This window comes from Sceloporus undulatus, chromosome 2 (assembly GCF_019175285.1).
Source record: "Sceloporus undulatus isolate JIND9_A2432 ecotype Alabama chromosome 2, SceUnd_v1.1, whole genome shotgun sequence".
In the NCBI taxonomy this organism is placed as follows: Eukaryota; Metazoa; Chordata; class Lepidosauria; order Squamata; family Phrynosomatidae; genus Sceloporus; species Sceloporus undulatus.
In genome coordinates, this window is record NC_056523.1 from 43,427,348 (window position 1) to 43,445,505 (window position 18,158).

At 41.5% G+C, this 18,158-nt stretch overlaps 1 protein-coding gene across 7 annotated transcripts in view; it reads right to left on the reverse strand.

Annotated features, from left to right (window-relative positions):
* Positions 1–18,158, reverse strand: part of SUMF1 (sulfatase modifying factor 1) — an 891,645-nt gene that overhangs the window by 72,535 nt on the left and 800,952 nt on the right. For all 7 annotated transcript variants that reach the window (XR_006101837.1, XR_006101838.1, XM_042448632.1 and 4 more), the window contains 2 exons: positions 17,090–17,263; positions 14,314–14,388 (listed from right to left, as the gene is read on the reverse strand). Coding sequence is in view for 5 of the 7 variants with exons in the window: in XM_042448632.1 (XP_042304566.1) it covers positions 14,314–14,388; positions 17,090–17,263 (249 nt within the window). In the remaining 2 variants the exon portion in view is untranslated. The remainder of the gene's footprint in view (positions 1–14,313; positions 14,389–17,089; positions 17,264–18,158) is intronic.

Here is an 18,158-nt window from a genome sequence, read left to right on the forward strand (position 1 = left end):
GAAAGCCTTTTCGGGTTGCGAAATTATCGGGTTACGAACGGAGCGGCGGAACGAATTAATTTCGTAACCCGAGGTAGCACTGTAGTTAAAGACCTTGGATCAATCACTGATCAGAAGGGAAATTGCGGTCAAGAAATCAGGAGAAGATTAGGACCGCGAAGGGCTAGACAAAATCCTAAAGTGCAAAGAAATACAACAGAACACTAAAGCAGCCTTTCTCAAATAGTGGGGCGGGCACCCCAGGGGGGGGGGCACGACGCTCCGTAAAGGGGGGCGCGAGGCTCTGTTATGCAGAGGTGTACTTATAACAATTTTATAGACAAATGATACTATTTAGTCGTGCGGGGGGCGCGAAATGTTTTCTTCTCCCCTGGGGGGGGGGGGCATGACAGAAAATAATTGAGAAGCACTGCACTAAAGTGAGGATTGTTCAAGACATTGTATTTCCCATCACCATGTGTAATAAGTGTGAGAGATGGACAGTGAAGAAAGCTGACAGAAAGAAAATTAGCTCATTTAATAAAAGTTCTGCAGATAATGTGGATGGCTAAAAAGACAAACAAATGGGTCCTGGAACAAATCAAATCTGACCTCTCCCTAGAAGCTAAGATGACTAAACTGAGGCTATTATATTTTGGGAACATCATGAGAAGACATGACTCATAAGAAAAGACAATAATGCTTTGTAAGATAGACGGCAGTAAGAAAAGAAGAAGACCACACACCAGATGGATGGAGTTACCATATATACTCAACTATAAGTCAACCTCATGTATAAGTTGAGGACAAGTTTTGGGGCCAAAATTATGGATTTTGACATGACCCATAGATAGGTCGAGGCTCCTTTAGTGTGTGTATGTGAGCAGCAAGAGGGAAGCAGCAATCAGTGCAAGGCTTCAGTGTTTCAGCCTTCACGCCCAAGACAGCAAAGTATGATCAATCAATTAATCACCAAGGACTCTATCTGTTTGGTTCAGGACAGGAAGAAACTGCATGGGGAAATCTAAAAGAGCTGCTACCATATTACCACACTGACCCAAAAATAAGTCAACCTAGGATTTGGGGGTCAATTTTGGGGCATACATTTTTAGACGTATAGACAAGTATATACAGTAATCAAAGAGGATATGGTCCTAAGTCTGCAGGAACTGAGCAGAGCCATAAAGAATAGGGTGTCTTGGAGATGCCTCATTCACAGGATCAAAATTGACTTGAGGGCAGTTAACAACAAAGACTCTACAATGGTAGCAGGCACCCAAAATGCTGCAGGCATAGGAAGATGGTCTTGACTCTGCGGTGTCACCAACAGACAGACTAATACCTGATCCATGTTTTTCTTCAGCACATGGAAAACTATGAAGTGACCTACTTCTTCTGTTTCAGCATTCTGCCTCCATAGCAACTGCATTGCGTTTTGGTTGAAAACAGCTGCCACTGAGCATACAGATGCTCCACAATGCCCAAAAGGGACACTTCTTGAGACAAAGGAGAAAACCAACTGGGCAGACATCAAGGTTCTGTTGCACTAACCTGTGCAGAGGTGCAATCAATCTTAGAGAGCAACCCTGTAATTCACTATGTCCACAGAATGGTTATGTCCTTTGGCTGCTCAGCCCAGAAAAAGATGTAACACAGAAAACTGGGAAGAGCTCCTGCTTATGGGTTCTAGCAGTCGTTGGTTTGGCTGGTATGGGAAGAAGGATGCTGGACTGCAAGGAATTGGGGAAGGAATGAATTGTGGCCCTAGGTCACAGCCCCCCTCCCCAGGCTGCTTTTGTAGCCTTCAACCCATTCAGATTTCCCAGACTGCCTTTCTTCTAGACAAACAGAAGACCATGTTTTGCCTCTCCAAGAAGCCTTCAGGAGTGGCAATCCACCTTTTGAATAGGCTGTAGACCCTGCCCTTTCTACTTATCAGAACAAGAAGTGGACTTTTGATCAATTCCAGTTTTCTGAAAGAAGAGGTTAAATCATTTTTGGCCATTTATGCAACAAAAGGGGGGGGGGCACATTCACAAAGCCTGAATGTCAATCCTATGAACTCATCATGCTGGATCTTGCCAGCCAACATCTTCCACTTTTCGTTCAAGGAAAAAGTCAAAATCAAAACATGGATTCACATTCAGCTGAAGTTTCCAGCCTTAGAAAGCAAACAACAAAATGCCTTGGATTTAATGCTTTAAATGTAAGGAGACTGAAAAACAAGTACTGTAGCAGCTAATATTACTCCTCCAGATGTGACTTTCATATTCTCCAATACTGCCTACATACTTGAAGGGGGAAACACTTTCGGCTGAACAGTTAAATAACAAGTTGAGAATGCCAAACCACAAGAAAAGCAAATCCCTGCATCCCTAGGCTGTGGGCCAAAGTACTCAGAATATCATTTTTCCATGCCTACCCATATGATGTTCTGAATGCCAGGATGTCTAATAATACATTGGGGGAGGGGGGGGGCAAGGCAAAGGATAGTCCTCTCAAAGTAATTCAAACCAAATACGGGAAATCTCCAAAAGGAAGCAGCGGACTTCAACATTTTGGGCTGCAGGCCAGTTCTAATTCCATTATGATGCAAGGATCAGGGACAGGGCTTCTGAGTCAGGTCAAAGACCATGACCACACAGGACAGCTGCTTAAAGAACTGGGATCTGCTCATTTGACTCAGGCCAGAAAAGCCAACCAAGGAGGCACAGATTGTTAAATGGGATATAAAAATGCACATTTCCCAAAGAGTTCTGGACTGGATGCTCTGAATCCCCAAATGTTCACGGTGAGGTTTAGCGCTGGTATTTCACATGTGTTTTTATGTTTGCTGGCATGTAAATAAAACTCACTTATCAACCATTACAATTCCTTTGGGGGAGGGGGGACGATGTAGCTAAGAACATGTAAGACAAACTTTTTTAGGATGCTCTTTTCCAAGTGGATTGCTTCACTAAGACAAACACGACAAAATTCATGCACATACAAACAAACACACACACAAACACACACTAAAACCTGTAACATCAACAGTCCTGCGAGTATATTAATCATGGACTCTGGACTCACAAGGTCACCCATGTTTGAAAACTTATATAAACATGCCTAATATATTAAAGAAAGCCAGCGTGGTGTAGTGGTTAGAGCACTGGACTACAACTCTGGTGACCAGGGTTCAAATCCCGGCTCAGCCATGGAAACCCACTGGGTGACCTTGGGCAAGTCACATACTCTGAGCCCAAGAAAACCCCATGATTGGGTTGCCTTAAGGTTGCCATAAGTCAGAAACAACCTGAAGGCATTGTGCAATTCTACCTGCCCTTCTTTGCCTTTGAGGCTATGTGGTCATGAGAGTCCATGTGATGTTGGAGACACAGCAGTGTACTTAAAACTGGAAAACCCTGGCACAACTTTCACCTCAGCCTTAATGATCCATGGATAAGACTAACCCAGTCACTTGCCTAACATACTCTACAAGGTTGTTATGAGGATGAAGTAAGAAAGTAGGAACTGAGTTTCCTACCATGTCATCCTTGCAGAAAGGATGAAATTCAAATATAGTAATAATTTTGTTTGTACTTCTTTCCCTTTGGGAGTACAACACATGAGTTTCCACACCAACCAACCATATGTCTTACTCTACCATTTCTTTTAAGGGATAATCATGATTTATATTTTTAGGATCTTCCAAGCAACAATGTAAGCAGGCTGAATAACATAGGAAGAAACAAAATGGCTGTCGTAACACCACTCTATATATCAGTCTGGACTTTTCAAGTTAGAGAAAACAGTGTTCATGCCATACCAATTCTCCAACAAAGCTCAAATGTCACCAAGCCCTACCTAAGTGTCTAGAAAAGCTCATACAGAAACCCTAATCTATTCTTCAGATTCTACTCATTGTCTCTCTACATAAAGTCTTATCCAGACAACCTTGTAATTCACATCTATGTTCCCTCCCAGCTTTGTTGACCTCTCCTTGGCATTACTGGTCTGTCAATGATTCTCCTCCAAAGGTACTTTTGGAAAGAAGCTTGAGCTGTTTTTCCAACACAGCCTGACAGTAACCCCTAAACATCTCAAAGATAGTTGGCATCAAGTATATGAAAATAAATATCCTGTCCCTAGTGGTGCCATATACAAGACAACTTTACCTAACTCCTCACTTTAGGAAAGAGAAACAGTCTGCTATCTCACATTTCCACCCTTCTGACGGGACAGGACTGGACAGCCAACCAAACTGCCCCACAAATGGAATTTCTTTTTCTCATTGTTGGTCATCAGCAAAAGCATGAACCATTTTCTTAGAAAAGACTAGTGCTTGAAAATGACAAGTTACAAATACACTCGTCCCTCCACATTTGCGGCTTTGACTTTTTGCGGTTTTAATTATTCACGGATTTTATTAATATGTTCTCTCTTGGAATATCTAGGTTCTCCAGTGCAACCAAATGGTCAACTTCAACCAAAAGTCGCACTGAAGGACTTATAGATTCCTAGAGAGAACACTCCACTAGGCATTTGTAGCTCCTCCAGTGCAATTCTATGGTCAATGTCTGCCAGATGTTGATCACAGAGTTGCGCTACAGGACCTAGAAATTCCTGGAGATGTGTTCTCTCAGGTAAAAACATCAGTATTTTTGTTATTTGCGGTTTTTTCCTCATTCATGGTGGTCCTGTGCCCCTAACCCCAGTGAATGTGGAGGGATGAGTGTAATGGTCTGAATGCTATCATTAGTTTGAACGAGAATAGAATATTGAGTCAATGGCATTCAGCTAGGTTTTGATTCACAAAACCATTCAACAACTGATTCAATCAGTCTACTCTGGTTGGGATTAACTAAGAGGATTCAAGACAACAAGTTATTTGTAATTAGTTCTTTTTTCCAATAAAAAACTGTAAGGTAATAAGGGATAAGTATATTGTTTTTGCATGATAACTAACTCACAAGATTGCTTTTCAATTAGAGGTGCATGGTCTCATAAAATAGCAGCAGAGACATCCCATGGGCCAAGCACTGGCTGATGCTATGCCTAATGCTACAGCTTCATGCTCTGTTGTGAATGCTGAGGCACCACCTCTTTTTGTTTGTTTGTTTGTTTGTACCATAGGCCTGTGGCTTGTAGCATTCAGATTTTTTCTTCTTGAAAGGGGTCTGTTTTGAAGAGATAGGTTAATTCTGGAAAACAGGAAAGAATCATATTTTAAAGACTGTAACTTTAATGTTAACAAACTATTGGAAGGGCCCTTGAATTGTAATTATAACTAATTACTTCTTAAAAATAAGAAATAGTGTGGTGTAGTGGTTTGAGCATTGGACTATGACTCTGGAGACCAGAGTTCAAATCCCTGCCACTGGGTGCCCCTGGTAAAATCACACTCTCAACCTCAGAGGAAAGCAAAGGCAAATCCCTTCTGAACAAATCTTGCAAAGAAAACAGTGTGGTAGGGTTTCCTAAGTCAGAAGTGATTTGAAGGCATACAACAACAAGAACCGCTTTTAAAAAAACAGCTTTCCAAGGTTTAGGAAAGACATGAAGAGGAGGGAGAGCTTTGTTTTGCCACATACACTGCCTCAGATTAAAACACCCCATCAGTTTCTAAACTGTGGCTCAACACATTCATTAAGCTCCCTCCCTTTCCCTTTATTCACAGCATCCGCTTTCTTCGACATGAAAGAACAAAGCCTGCTGGGTCTAATTGAACCTAGCAGCCCGGCACACAGTACTCAAGCCTGTGCCATTATTGCTCCAATGCATAACATTTTCCTTTGGGAGCACAGCAGGAACATGGTAAGATGAATCACTTCAATGAAATTTAAGCTGATGAGGTACAAAAACATGAAGTCACCTGGTGCCCTCCTGTAACCGCCTGCCAAAACTGCATTGGAAACCAAACAAGTGACCCCCTACATACATTTAAAGTAAAATTAATATGTTGTTGCCCCCTCAACACAATATTTCTCAGCCAGAAGACGGGGGAAAGGAAAGGGGAAATAATGTTGAACACACATCTCTTATTCCTTGACAGTAGAGCGGCTATGTTACTTTTGCGGAAAATGCTTTCAAGTCACCTAATAAGGGATTACTATTATTATTTCTGCTTCACAGCCACATATTTTTGTTACTCAGGTATTAACTACTACTTCCAGGATATAAAGAGATCTTGCAGCACCTTTGAACTAACTGAAAGACAGACATCGGTAGCATGAGCTTTCATAGGACCTGAGCCAAATTCCTTAGATGCATGTGGGCCACATGTGGTATGTGGTAGTTCATGCTATCAACTTCTATCTTTCACTTAGTCTCAAAGGTGCTGCGAGATTCCTTTGCATATTGATTTTCCACACGAACACAGTTATGTCTGAATACTTACATGATAATTTCATTCTAATTCTGTAGCACTACAGTTTATTCCCACACTACATGCTTGTAAATAAAGATCTACAGTTGAGGTGGAAAACATGAAGCTCAACATAACTGCTTAAACTGCAACTCCCAGCAATCCTAGTAAGCACAGCCAATGCTAAGGAATGTTGGGAGTTACAGTTCAACAAGTAGTAAGGTTAACAGAGGAGAAAGTGTTTTGTATCATAGTTCAGTAGCTTGTAGTATTCAAATTTTCCCAAAAAAGTAAGTAAACCATTTGAAAAGTTGCCTTTTAAAGAGTTGAAGAGTTGCCTTTTAAAGATTTTAACTTTCATGGAAGCTAAACACATTCACATTATTCCTATCCCTGATCTGCATTAGCCTCTGCAGAGCAGTTCCTGCTACAGAGAGGAGGAGGAGGAGAGAGGTAGCTGGGCAGCCATTAGCCTCTGCAGAGCAGTTCCTGCTACAGAGAGGAGGAGGAGGAGAGAGGTAGCTGGGCAGCCATTGTAAGTGGTGACTGTTTAATTGTTTTTTAAACTCTAGGAAGAGTGTGCATGTAGTCACATCTTCAGTGACTCACATCTGTGAGTCACTAGGGGCGGAGCTAGCAGACTAGCTCTTTATTTCTTCTTCCAAATTTTTATTTGTATTTTTATTTCATTTTTTTTTTCATCCAAGGAAATCTACAGCAGAGGCAGAATTGATTGAGCTCACTGCCACAGATTGTTGAAACATCAGGGGCTTAACGTTGGTGTTTTCTGGAGGATTTTTTTTTTCAGGAGGAAGCCCACAATCCTGTTCCAGTAATTTCCTAAGACTTTTCAGTATGGACACTGACGGAACCACGGCAGTCACCTGCAACACTTGTGGGATGTTTGTCTTCTTGCCTACAGAAGTGGAGAACTTCACATGCCCCAAGTGCAAGTTGGTAGCCCTCTTGGAGGAGAAAGTGCAGCAGTTGGAGTCCAGAGTAGCTACACTTCAGCATATTAGGGAGCAGGAGGATTTCCTGGACACATCACAACTAACAATCCTGGATGAATACCAGGCAGAGGAAGATGCTGGAGCCGAGGAGGTCACTTCACACACACAGGAGGCAGACAGCTGGAGGAATGTCACACAGAGAAGTAGGCCAAGAAGGGATTGTTCGGGGAGCTTGCAGCTAGAGAATCAATTCGAAGCTCTTTCCCTTATCAAGGAAGATGAAGAAGAGCAGCATGGACAGACTTCAGAGACAGAGCAGGGGAGCCTGAGAGTTCCACCAGAGGGAACAGCCGCTGCTAAACCTCGGAGGAGGCGTGTGGTCGTAGTGGGGGACTCCTTGCTGAGGGGTACAGAAGCAGTGATTTGTAGGCCTGACAAGATGTCTCAAGGGGTGTGTTGTCTCCCAGGGGAAAAGATCTGTGATGTGAAAGAGAGGCTGACAAGACTGGTCAAGCCTACTGACCAATACCCCTTCCTTTTGGTCCATGTGGGAACCAATGATACTGCAAGACACAGCCTGCAGAACATCAGAAGGAATTATGAGGCTCTTGGTAGGAAGCTGAAAGAAATGGATGCACAAGTTGTCATCTCGTCTCTTCTGCCAGTCGAAGGGCACGGTCCAGGAAGGGAGAGGAAAATAGCGGATGTGAACAACTGGCTCCGCAGATGGTGCCGCCGAGAACGGTTGGATTCTTCGATCATGGGCTGCGGTTCCATGAGGAGGGACTTCTTGCAACGGACGGGTTGCATCTCACGCCAGTTGGAAGAAATGTCTTTGCCAACAGTCTCAAGAACTTGATCAGGAGGGCTTTAAACTGAGTTCCATGGGGAAGGGAGACAATATTAAGGAAGGCGAAAGGGCTGGAGAAAATAGTCAAACAGACATAGAGGTAACAAGAAAAAAAGTGCAAGGACACAACAGTGGGAGGCAAATAAACTTGCACAAGCAACAAGTAAATGGGACCCGTGGTCTGCGATGCCTCTACACTAATGCACAGAGCATGGGAAATAAGCAAAATGAACTTGAACTCCTAGTACAGCAAAGCAAATATGAAATAATAGGTATCACTGAAACCTGGTGGGATGAGTCTCATGATTGGAATGTGGAAATAGAGGGGTATAACCTTTTTAAGAGAAATAGGCCAAACAGGAAAGGAGGAGGAATAGCACTATATATCAGAGATATTCACACCAGTGAAGAGATCCAGGACATCAATCATGGAAGCCAGGTGGAGAGCATCTGGATAAGAATCAAAGGGGAGGGAAACAACAAGGATGTTACGGTGGGAGTCTACTACAGACCCCCAAGTCAGACTGAGAAATTGGATGATGTCTTTCTAGAACAGATGACCACACAGTCAGAAAAGAGAGATGTAGTAGTGATGGGTGACTTCAACTACCCTGATATTTGCTGGAAGTCAAACTCAGCCAAATCCACAAGGTCTAGCAAATTCCTCACTTGCCTGGAAGACTATTTCATGGTCCAAAAGGTGGAAGAGGCAACAAGGGGGTCAGCTATTTTGGATCTGATCCTAACCAACAAGGATGACTTGGTTAATGGGGTGCAAGTGGTGGGATCATTAGGTGGAAGTGACCATGTTCTCCTGGAGTTTGTTATACAATGGAAAGGAGAAGCCAGGCATAGTCAAACATGCATTCTAGACTTTAAGAGAGCAGATTTCAGTAAACTTAGAGAAGTATTGAGGGTGATCTCGTGGTCAGAAATACTAAAAGGGAAGGAAGTTCAGGCCGGATGGGAGTTTCTCAAAAGACAGATACTGAAGGCACAATTTCAAACAGTTCCAGTGAGAAAGAAAAATGGGAGGTGTCTCAAGAAACCAAAGGTACTTTCAACCGAGCTAAGTTTGAAACAGAACATGTATAAGAAATGGAAAAAGGGGGAAATCACAAAAAAGGAATTCAAAGAAATAGCAGGCATATGTAGGGGTAAAGTCAGAAAAGCTAAAGCGCAGAACGAACTCAGGCTTGCTAGAGAGGTTAAGAACAATAAAAAGGGCTTTTTTGGATATGTCCGCAGCAAAAGGAAGAAGAAGGAAACGGTAGGGCCACTGCGTGGAGAAGATGGCAAAATGCTAACAGAAGACAGAGAAAAGGCAGAATTACTCAACACCTTCTTTGCCTCAGTCTTCTCAGAAAAGGCAAAGGGTGCTCAACCTGAGGATAATGGAGCAGAGGACAGAATAGGGGAATTTCAGCACAGAATAAGTAAATAGATAGTAGAACAATACCTTGTTAATCTAAATGAATTTAAGTCTCCAGGACCAGATGAACTACATCCAAGGGTACTAAAGGAACTGGCAAATGTAATATCGGAGCCATTGGCAATCATATTTGAAAACTCCTGGAAAACAGGAGAAGTGCCAGCAGACTGGAGGAGGGCAAACATTGTCCCCATCTTCAAAAAGGGGGAAAAAGAGGATCCCAACAATTATCGTCCAGTTAGTCTGACATCAATACCAGGAAACAAGGTTTCCCATGACATACTTGCAAACAAGCTTGTAAAATGTGGGCTAGACAAAGTAACTGTTAAATGGATCTGTAATTGGTTGACCGGCTGAACCCAAAGGGTGCTCAACAATGGCTCTTTTTCATCCTGGAAAGAAGTGACCAGTGGGGTCCCACAGGGCTCTGTCCTGAGCCCAGTGCTATTCAACATCTTTATCAATGACCTGGATGACAGAATTGGGAGCATACTTATCAAATTTGCAGATGACACCAAATTAGGAGAAATAGCTAATACTCCAGAGGACAGGATCAACATTCAAAATGATCTGAATAGACTAGAAAGCTGGGCCAAAGCTAACAAAATGAAATTCAACACAGAGAAATGTAAGGTACTGCACTTAGGGCAGAAAAATGAAATGCACTGATATAGGATGGGTGACACATGGCTGAATGAAAGTACATGTGAAAGGGATCTAGGAGTCCAAGTAGACGATAAGTTGAACATGAGTCAACAGTGCGATGCGGCAGCTAAAAAGGCCAATGCAATTTTAGGCTGCATCAATAAAAGTATAGTGTCTAGATCAAGAGAAGTAATTGTGCTATTGTATTCTGCTCTGGTCAGGCCCCACCTGGAATATTGTGTCCAGTTCTGGGCACCACAATTCAAAAAGGACCTTGAGAAACTGGAGTGTGTCCAAAAGAGGGCGACTAAAATGATGAAAGGTCTGGAAACCGTGCCCTATGAGGAACGACTCAGGGAGCTGGGGATATTTAGCCTGGAGAAGAGAAGGTTAAGAGGTGATATGATCGCCCTGTTTAAATATGTGAAAGGATGTCATATTGAGGAGGGAGCAAGCTTGTTTTCTGCTGCTCCAGAGACTAGGACCCAGAACAATGGATGCAAGCTACAGGAAAAGAGATTCCACCTCAACATTAGGAAGAACTTCCTGACAGTAAGGGCTGTTCGAGAGTGGAACACACTCCCTCGGAGTGTAGTGGAGTCTCCTTCCTTGGAGGTCTTTAAGCAGAGGCTGGATGGCCATCTGTTGGGGATGCTTTGATTTGGATTTCCTGCATGGCTGGGGGTTGGACTGGATGGCCCTTGCGGTCTCTTCCAACTCTATGATTCTATGATTCTATCTAAAGAGATGAATTTTTGGAGATGGGTCAACACCAATGCATGAGATTAGAAAAAATGTTAGCTGCCTGGTGTGCATAAAGAAAATATAAGCATTATTCTCAAATTATAAAAATAGGCACAGAGCTGTATAGGAGTGTGAGCCTCCATGTGCAAATATCTAAAACATTCACAGTGTGACATTACAAGGAGGCCCTGCCTCCTCTGACTTCCCAATGGGCTCTGACCACAACATCAGAAAGCCCCACCCCCAGTCTCATTGTTTGGCCCCGAAAATTCATTGCTGCTCACTTGGCAATACAGTTGGCCCTCTGTGTCCATGGATTATTCACAAATTCAATTACCCACAGTTTAAAAATATTCCAAAAATATATAAATTCCCAAAAGCAAACAATGATTTTGCCATTTTATATAAGGGACACCATTTTGCTATGCCAGTGTATACGTATAGTGGAACTTAAGCATCCATGGACTGTGGTATCCACAGTGGGTCCTGGAACCAAACCCAGCAAATACCAAGAGCCCACTGTACCGTTAGCCATATTTCACACATAGAAAAACAGATTCAAACAAGGTCTGTGGCCTAAATATTTTTCATTTTCAGTAAATATCTCTTATCTAACAAATGTCTTCACAAAAGAGCAAGTTGGCTAAACTCCATCCACTCCAGTTATGGCTGTTTTTCAGTTTTGCTTTCACTGTTTTAAGGGTTTTTAAATATATATAAATGATTTGACATCTTGAATTACCCTTTTGCAAGCCACCTTAGAAAAACTGCTGTCAATGAGACATGTTTGTATTCTATCTTTGCTCTGGAGCAAAAGAAAGAGGTGGCACATACAGTCTGAAAACTGAGGGGTGACATGACTTTGCTCTTTAAATACTTCAGGCTTGTTCTCTGATGCCTCAGAGGGTAGAATTAGATCTAATGGCTTTAAGTTACTGGAAGGTAGATTTGGATTGAACATTAGAAGGACCTTCTTGACAGTGACAATGGTTTAGCAATAGAATCAAGTGCCTAGAGAGGGTGGGGCTACTGCCTCTGGATGTCTTCAGAAGGGCAAATAGGAGCAAGTATCTACTGTGGCTTCTGTAACTGGAGCTCCTGCACTGAGCAGGAGGTTGGATTCAGTGGCCCATGAAGCCCCTTCTGTGTGATTTTATGACTCTGTGGAAGCTGAGCCAAGTCAAGTATTCAAAAAATATGCTGTAGGCCCTTGGTTTCTGCTGAGGTTTGGTTCCAGGATGCCCTGTGGATACCAACATCAATGGATGCTCAAGTCCCATTATATACAATGGAGTAGTTAAATTGTGTCCCTTATATGAAACGGCAAAATCGAGATTTGCATTTTGGAATTTATATTTTTTGAATATTTTCAAGCTGTGGATGGTTGAATCCTTGGATAAAGAATCTCTGGATATGGAAGGCTGACTGAACTAAGAAGAACTACTGTTGGTAGAACAGGGAGCCCAAAATGTTTCACAACCCTGCTTTTAGGACTTCACTTGGGGAAGGGGACACTTTGTAGTCATGACAGTAATTATGAAAGTATGAGCACATGCCAGTTTGCAAGAGCACAATAGAGGGTGTCTTTCTTTTCTCTCAAAATCCCTTTCTTACCATCTAGCCCCTTTTACCTGCTCTATCTGTTCTCACACCTTTGTCTAAATTAGTCTGATGTCAGAGTAGGATTAGAAAAATCACTTAGCTGTCCCTGAATAGGGAGAAAGGGCAAAGATGGATGGTGACTTTTTAAAAAAATGTAAGGATATATTAATTCTAGAATGGGTCCACATTGCATGATTAAATTTCATAAATATGAACTTGCAAGCTGTGGATTTGATGCCTCAGATACTTCTGTGTATTCTTTTTGTTTGTTAATAATTGTTACTGTTATTTGCTACAGTTATATGGCACTTTTTTTCTAGTGAACTCAAGGCAGAATAAATGGCTTTCCTCTACATTTCAATCCTCATAACTACCTTCTTAACACAGATCAGGCCAACAAAATGTGACTCACTCAAGATCACCCACTGAGTTTCATGGTTCAGTCTGAGTAAGATGGCTCAGGTTTTAAAAAATATTAGGAGTTCTACAACATCTAAGCATTCCCATCTGAAGACTTTTCATCTGCATTTGGACAGCTCACATGCTGAGTCTAACATACACATTAAATGTTCCACATCCTTCCCTAGTGGGAATCAGCTCTTAAGTCAATTTCCTCTTCTTGAAATTTGTGTCTGACGTAGAGCAAGAGAAGACAATGCTACGACTCTGACTAGACTTCTCCAAGTACTGTTAAACTAAGCGTAGTTAATCAAGAAAGGCAAAGCTAGAAAAGTAATGTATGAGAAGCCACAATTATGGTGTTGCTACCAAGCAACATCTTTTTGGCATGAAACTGATGTCAATAAATGGTAGTTCAAACTTGAGAAACAGCTTACTTTTCAGACAGGTCCTCAAGTTATAATGTCCTGGTAAAATGGGTGATATCTGTGCATGATAAGTGCAATCTCCTAAATTACTGTTAACAGCTAAATGATTAAGTGATGGTCTGAAAGTGAAGAATTGTAGCAGAAAGAAGTACATGGATGCAAGCCATGCTCAGTTTAGCTTTACATGGGAAGATAATGTAATGTTCTGCTCTACCCCTTCATAGAATCATACAATCATACAGTTGAAAGAGACCACAAGGGCCATCCAGTCCAACTCCCTGCCATGCATGAATTCACAACCAAAGCATCCCTGAAAGATGGCCATCCAGCCTCTGTTTAAAACCTCCAAGGAAGAAGACCCCACCACGCTCTGAGGGAGTGTATTCCACTGTCAAACAGCTCTTGCTGTCAGAAAGTTCCTCCTAATTTTGAGGTGGAATCTCTGTTCCTGTAGCTTGCATCCATTGTTCTGGGTCCTTGTGCAACAATCTACAGAACAGAGTTGCTGCCAGAGTTTCTTTCATCTGTGCACCTCTCAATTTAACCCACTTGGAATTTTAGACTGACAGAACCAAAGAGTTGGAAGGGACCACAAGGGCCATCTAATCCAACCCTTTGCCATTCAGAAATACATAACAAAAGCACTCCCAAAAGATGGCCATCCAACTTCTGGTTAAAAACCTCCAAAGAAGGAGAGTTTACCACCCCTTAAGGGAGCCTATTTCAGTGTTTCCCCAACTCTGGTTCTTCAGATGTTTTGGACTTGAACTCTCAGAAGTCTAAGCCAGTTTGGCCAACAATCAGGATTTCTGGGAGCTGAAGTCCCCATTTGATTATGGTATTAAAACAGATCATATTATTGCTGCTCTCATAAAGTGTTCATGGCATTGAATTATTAGATCAAAGTACGGTAACTGAAAAAAAACAGAACTCACAGCCTGATGGATTTCACTCTTCACTTGTTCACTCAACATGCCTTCAAATACAAAGGAATCTCCAAATTTTTCTGCCTGAGAAAGGGAAAGAAGGATGGGGAGAGAAGGGAAGCAATCCTTAATCAATCAGATTTGCCAGTTTGTTGCTCAATACTTTTTATTCCCCAAATGCCAGAAGAATGCATCAAATTAGATAATTAAGTAAACAGTGCGCTTTACTTAATCCTTCCTGAATGCAAGTCAGCCTTTCCTGTTAGAAGAAACAATGTACTACATAGAATGCTCAGAGAGGATGAAAAGATCACTTAGCACAAAAAATATAATCATTCCTAAAATTGTCAAGGAGATAAAATGCACGATCCTATTAGAAGAAGAGGTAGAAGTTGTCAGGCAGACTGTCAACAGTTCCACTTTCACCAATTCAGAATATTATTTTAAGTGGCCCACATTTCATGAGGAACAAGAAGGAAGAAGAGGATAGAGGAGGAGGAAAAGAAGGAAGCAGCAAAGAACAGAAAATAAGCAAAAAGCAGCAGTGAAGATGGCATCTTTAAGGCTGCTAGAAAACAGCCACCATTAGGTGGCTTGCACTAGACTACTAGGAAATAGCTATTAGTTCTCTGAAAAGGACTGCTTTACCATTGTTAGACAAATATATAGAAATGTGTTTTTTTAAAGGCATTTGGAGTTCTCACTTTACGGGTGATTGTGTTCTGTCTTCCCACACCTTCAGTGCACTGCACTCATGTATTTTATGACATGAAAGCTACCATGGCTTAATGTTAAGCACTTTGGGAATTATAAATTCTTTCTTCAGCAATGTTATGCATACATACTACTGCTGCATATAAACTGCCCACAGCTTAACCCTATGCATGTTGACTAAGAAATATATCTCACTGAGCTCAAGGCACAGGACTGCAGTCTTAAGACAGCTTGTTGGGTCACCAGTCAGTTTAATTGTATTAAGCTTGGTCACCACTACTGGCTTGGGCTTCTGTGTTGAAACCTAAGGAATTTCCCTAAAACTCTTTTCATGAGACAACAGAACACCCATTTTAGATGTCATATAATCCACTTGTATACCTTAGCCACTGATTTATCATATTGACCTCCATTTCCTGTTAGTTTCACACTTTTTAAAAATAATTTATTTAAGAAAAGGTACCCCCCCCCCCTTCAAAAGAATTCCATCTTCTGTACTGAAAAGTATTTTTTAAAAGCCTCAGTGTATTAGCATCAAATGGATTGTATGAGATCTAAAATGGGTGTGCCGTTGTGTCATGAAAACTGTGCTAAGGACATTCCTCAGGTTTCAACACAGGAGCCAAAGGCAATGGTGGAGTCCAAGTTTAAAGTAATTAAACTAGTTTGAGATCAAACAAACTAACTTGAAACTGCAATCCTGGGCAATGAGCTCTATTTGCTTATTTGCTCAAAATATACATATTATCCTGTATGCAGTTTATCTGCAGCAGTGATATCAGAACTCAAAAGTCCCAGTGTACTTAACATTATGGCAGGGTAGTTTTTCTGTGAACAGTGTGGCTAACAACATCCCAAAACAACAGCTTTTAAAAAACTGTGGCAGTATTTACCATGAAATATTTTAGGTAAAATTCCTTATACAGTACTAGATATAGCAGTCTTTGCAAATGTGCTGTCTTCCAAACATATTGGACTACAACTCCAATCCTCCTCACCCCACATGGCCATGGTGGATGGGGATGCTGGAAGCTTTCATCCTATACACCTTGAGGGTGCTGGGTTGGAGACAGCTGCAAATATCATCAGAACAGTTACACAAGGCAGAGTCTGGCATCTACTACAGCCTTAGGCACAGTGAGAACCTTGGTTCTTCCTTGCTTCCTCAGAGCTACTGAAAGTATGTGGGCAATGTCTGATAAAATCTCAAGAGACAGAACAGAGTTTTGCTTCTCCACAGATCTCCTACAGAGATAACAGAAACAGAATACTATGCCATGTTTTCATAAATTTGCTCCAGTAACAGACCTGGCTTTCTTTCCACAGATTTTTGATTCAGTTAGTACAGTACAGCCTTTAGAACTAGGTCCCTGGAAACATTTTAAAAGGATCCTTAGAAACCACTTTTCTGTTGTTAAAAGTAGCTCAGAAAAGGAATTCAATTATTTATTTTTCAATCAAACGTCTTTTACATTATTGTGCTAATTTCTTCTACTTGAAGAATGAGATACAATCATGTACCCAAGTTATTCTGATTGAGGAGCTTCAGGGTATGGTAAGCTACATCTAGGATGTTGGAATGCAAGATATATCATTTCCACAATAGAGATATGAGCAAAGAACTCTGCTGGTATAGCTTCTCCACCACTGAAGATACAGAACAGATGGAGAGGCAATGAGGGATACCCAGCAGAGCTGGTCTATTGAACAAAATAGTAGGGGAGGGCTGGGGGAAGTGCCAGGAGGAGGCCAAAAGGACAATTTGGCTCATGCTATACTCCTCCCAAATAGCTCAACTTGGTCCACACCATCTCTTCTCAAATAGCATTGTCCTAGTGTACATTTGTATCCTGAACTTGCATCATGGGATATGTACTGCAACATCATCTGGAGGGCCCAAAATTCTCCATTCTTAAGGTATAGAATACCGTATTAATGTTTATAGCAGTAATGTAACCTCCCCATACTATGATTAGTTATAGGATTTCACTATACATTTCAGGGTCTGCTTGGACATATTCAAGGCTGTTCAATGTGTACATATGTACAGTATATCATTTTACCACCTTACCTCTGTGAGATAGCCAGTGGCATTCACAAACTTTTCAAATTGTCTATTGCTGACTTCATAGCGATCCATGAAGAAATGGTTGATGTGGACTTTCCTTGCTGGCCATTCCCCATCTTGTCGTATAGCTGGCTCATCAGTTCCCATTGTAAACACTCCAGCCGGAATAGATTCCATCTGCAAATCCAATGACTTCATTACAGATATCTACTAACAATACTTCCCACTGTCTTTATACACTGGCTGTATCTTGTAGCAGTTAAACCTCTTGTATGGCTACTGCTGTCAAAGTTCAAAATGCACCCGACCAACATTTTAATACCATGAAGTTGTGGCATGAAGCAGTTCATGTCTGATAAATGAGATACTGGTGCTGAGACAAAAAGATCTCAAATTAGTAACTGCCTATGACAACACACACAAAAACTAAATTCTACCAGTCTGAACTAGAATAGATCCATAATTTTGTAAATCAACATTTACGTAAATTACATTAGTTCAATTGGTCTACTTTAATTGGAACACACACTGCTTTTAGTCAAAGACATTTGACAGATAAAACAAAGGGGATTGAAAAATCATCAAGTAGGAGTTGGGTGAACAGGCATCAGATGTGAATGTGTATTTCAAAATAAGCCCTGAAGATGCTAAGAAAACCATTAACAAAATGCATAGCAGAAGACTCTTGACACATAAGCTGCTAGGAGATGACCAGTGACATATGAGTCAGGCAGGGAGCCATTTCACATACCCAGCAAACAACCAAATATTCTACATGCAACAAAACCTGGTCCACACATCACAACACGTGACCAAGATTTCCAAGTGTTCACATTATATAACCCATCCCTACATTGTCCAATGACAGAATCAGACATCTGTATGTTCTTAAACAGTATTTGTTTTCATTTGCCAACTATATGAACCATACCTTAATGAAAAACAGGAAGCAAGAACTGTCCAAAAATATGTTAATGAAGATGCTTGTTGAGCATTCTGTTGGCTGGCAGAGTTTGATTGACATCTGCCCCAGTTCTGTATTGCTTTGAGAGAGGGGCTTATGATCTGCCCC